This window comes from Arachis ipaensis, chromosome B08 (assembly GCF_000816755.2).
Source record: "Arachis ipaensis cultivar K30076 chromosome B08, Araip1.1, whole genome shotgun sequence".
Lineage (NCBI taxonomy): Eukaryota > Viridiplantae > Streptophyta > Magnoliopsida > Fabales > Fabaceae > Arachis > Arachis ipaensis.
The window spans coordinates 1,627,534-1,628,671 of record NC_029792.2 but is presented as its reverse complement, the minus strand read 5'-3'; the positions used below and the strand labels follow the sequence as shown (position 1 = coordinate 1,628,671).

Below are 1,138 nucleotides of genomic sequence, written 5' to 3'. Positions count from 1 at the left end.
AAAAAGAAAAAATGATACAATGTGAGTTGGCTTGATTTACAAATGTTTAATGTCTCTTAATGTTTAATCTATAGTGATTACTCCGACTAAATTGTTTGAAATAATACAACTCTTTTATTAGATACTACATAAATACAAGGTTAATAAAATGAGTGTTGACACTTTACAGTTTACACAAATTATGATGAATTAAATATTAAACACAAGAAAAGCGCTGACGGAGTGCCAGAGAAGACTAGCGGGTCCCACACATTTTCATCATTGTGAATTATTTTTTTATTCGAAAAAAAACGAAAAAAAAAGTAGGAGTTAAACTTACTACTAATAAGTAAGACTACACGGTAAATTACTAAATTAGTACTAATAAGATAAGATTAAAAAAGATTAAGATCCACGTGGTTGAAAGAGTGCGAGTTAGTGAATGATATTCTGTATCTGTTGTGTTCTCTTGTCTTGTCTTGTCTCGAAGAGAGAGTGTGATTTGATTCATGCAATTACATAATAACTAATAAGTAATAACACGCCTCAAAACGCCACCGTTTTGTTCCCTCATGTAATTAACTCATAACTCCAAACCCTTCTTTTTCGTTTTCTTCTTCTGATAACTGAATAGACGAGAAGAGAAGACAAGAGAAGACAAGAGAAGAGAGCAATGGAAGGAGGAGGTCGAACGGTGGAAGAGATTTACGAGGATTTCAAGGGTCGAAGAGCTGCCATCATCAAAGCCCTCACAACCGGTATCTAATTCTAACCCTTCTTCCTTCATTCCTCTTTCTTCCAATTCACAATTTTCTAATTCTTCTTCTTCTTCGATTTCCATTTTCCCTCTCTTGCATTTCATGCTTTCTTCGATCTGTAACTCGTGATTCGCGCTTCAATTCTTTTCTCCTCTTTGCGTTTGCAGATGTTCAGGATTTCTACAACCAATGCGATCCTGGTTAGTTACTTACTCAATTACTTACTCTCCAAACCACTTTTACTTTCTCTTTGCAATTTCAATTCCTCTTCATTCGCACTCAAATTTGGGAACCCTCTTTTTCTGCTATTTCTCTAATTTTTTTTCCGTGTTACTGCGTTATGCCTTTCAAATGCTTTATGGCTTTTGCATTCAGGGTTTTCAATTTCGGCCAGCTTCTTA

General features: G+C 34.9%; 1 protein-coding gene across 1 annotated transcript in view; it reads left to right on the top strand.

The window, feature by feature from the left end:
- The window catches only part of LOC107612905 (PHD finger protein ALFIN-LIKE 4), a gene marked incomplete in the record, with an annotated part of 3,847 nt that continues 3,211 nt past the window's right edge, over positions 503-1,138 (top strand). Inside the window, 2 exon segments of the mRNA XM_016314688.2 lie at positions 503-737; positions 905-937. Of these exon segments, the coding sequence (XP_016170174.1) occupies positions 653-737; positions 905-937 (118 nt within the window).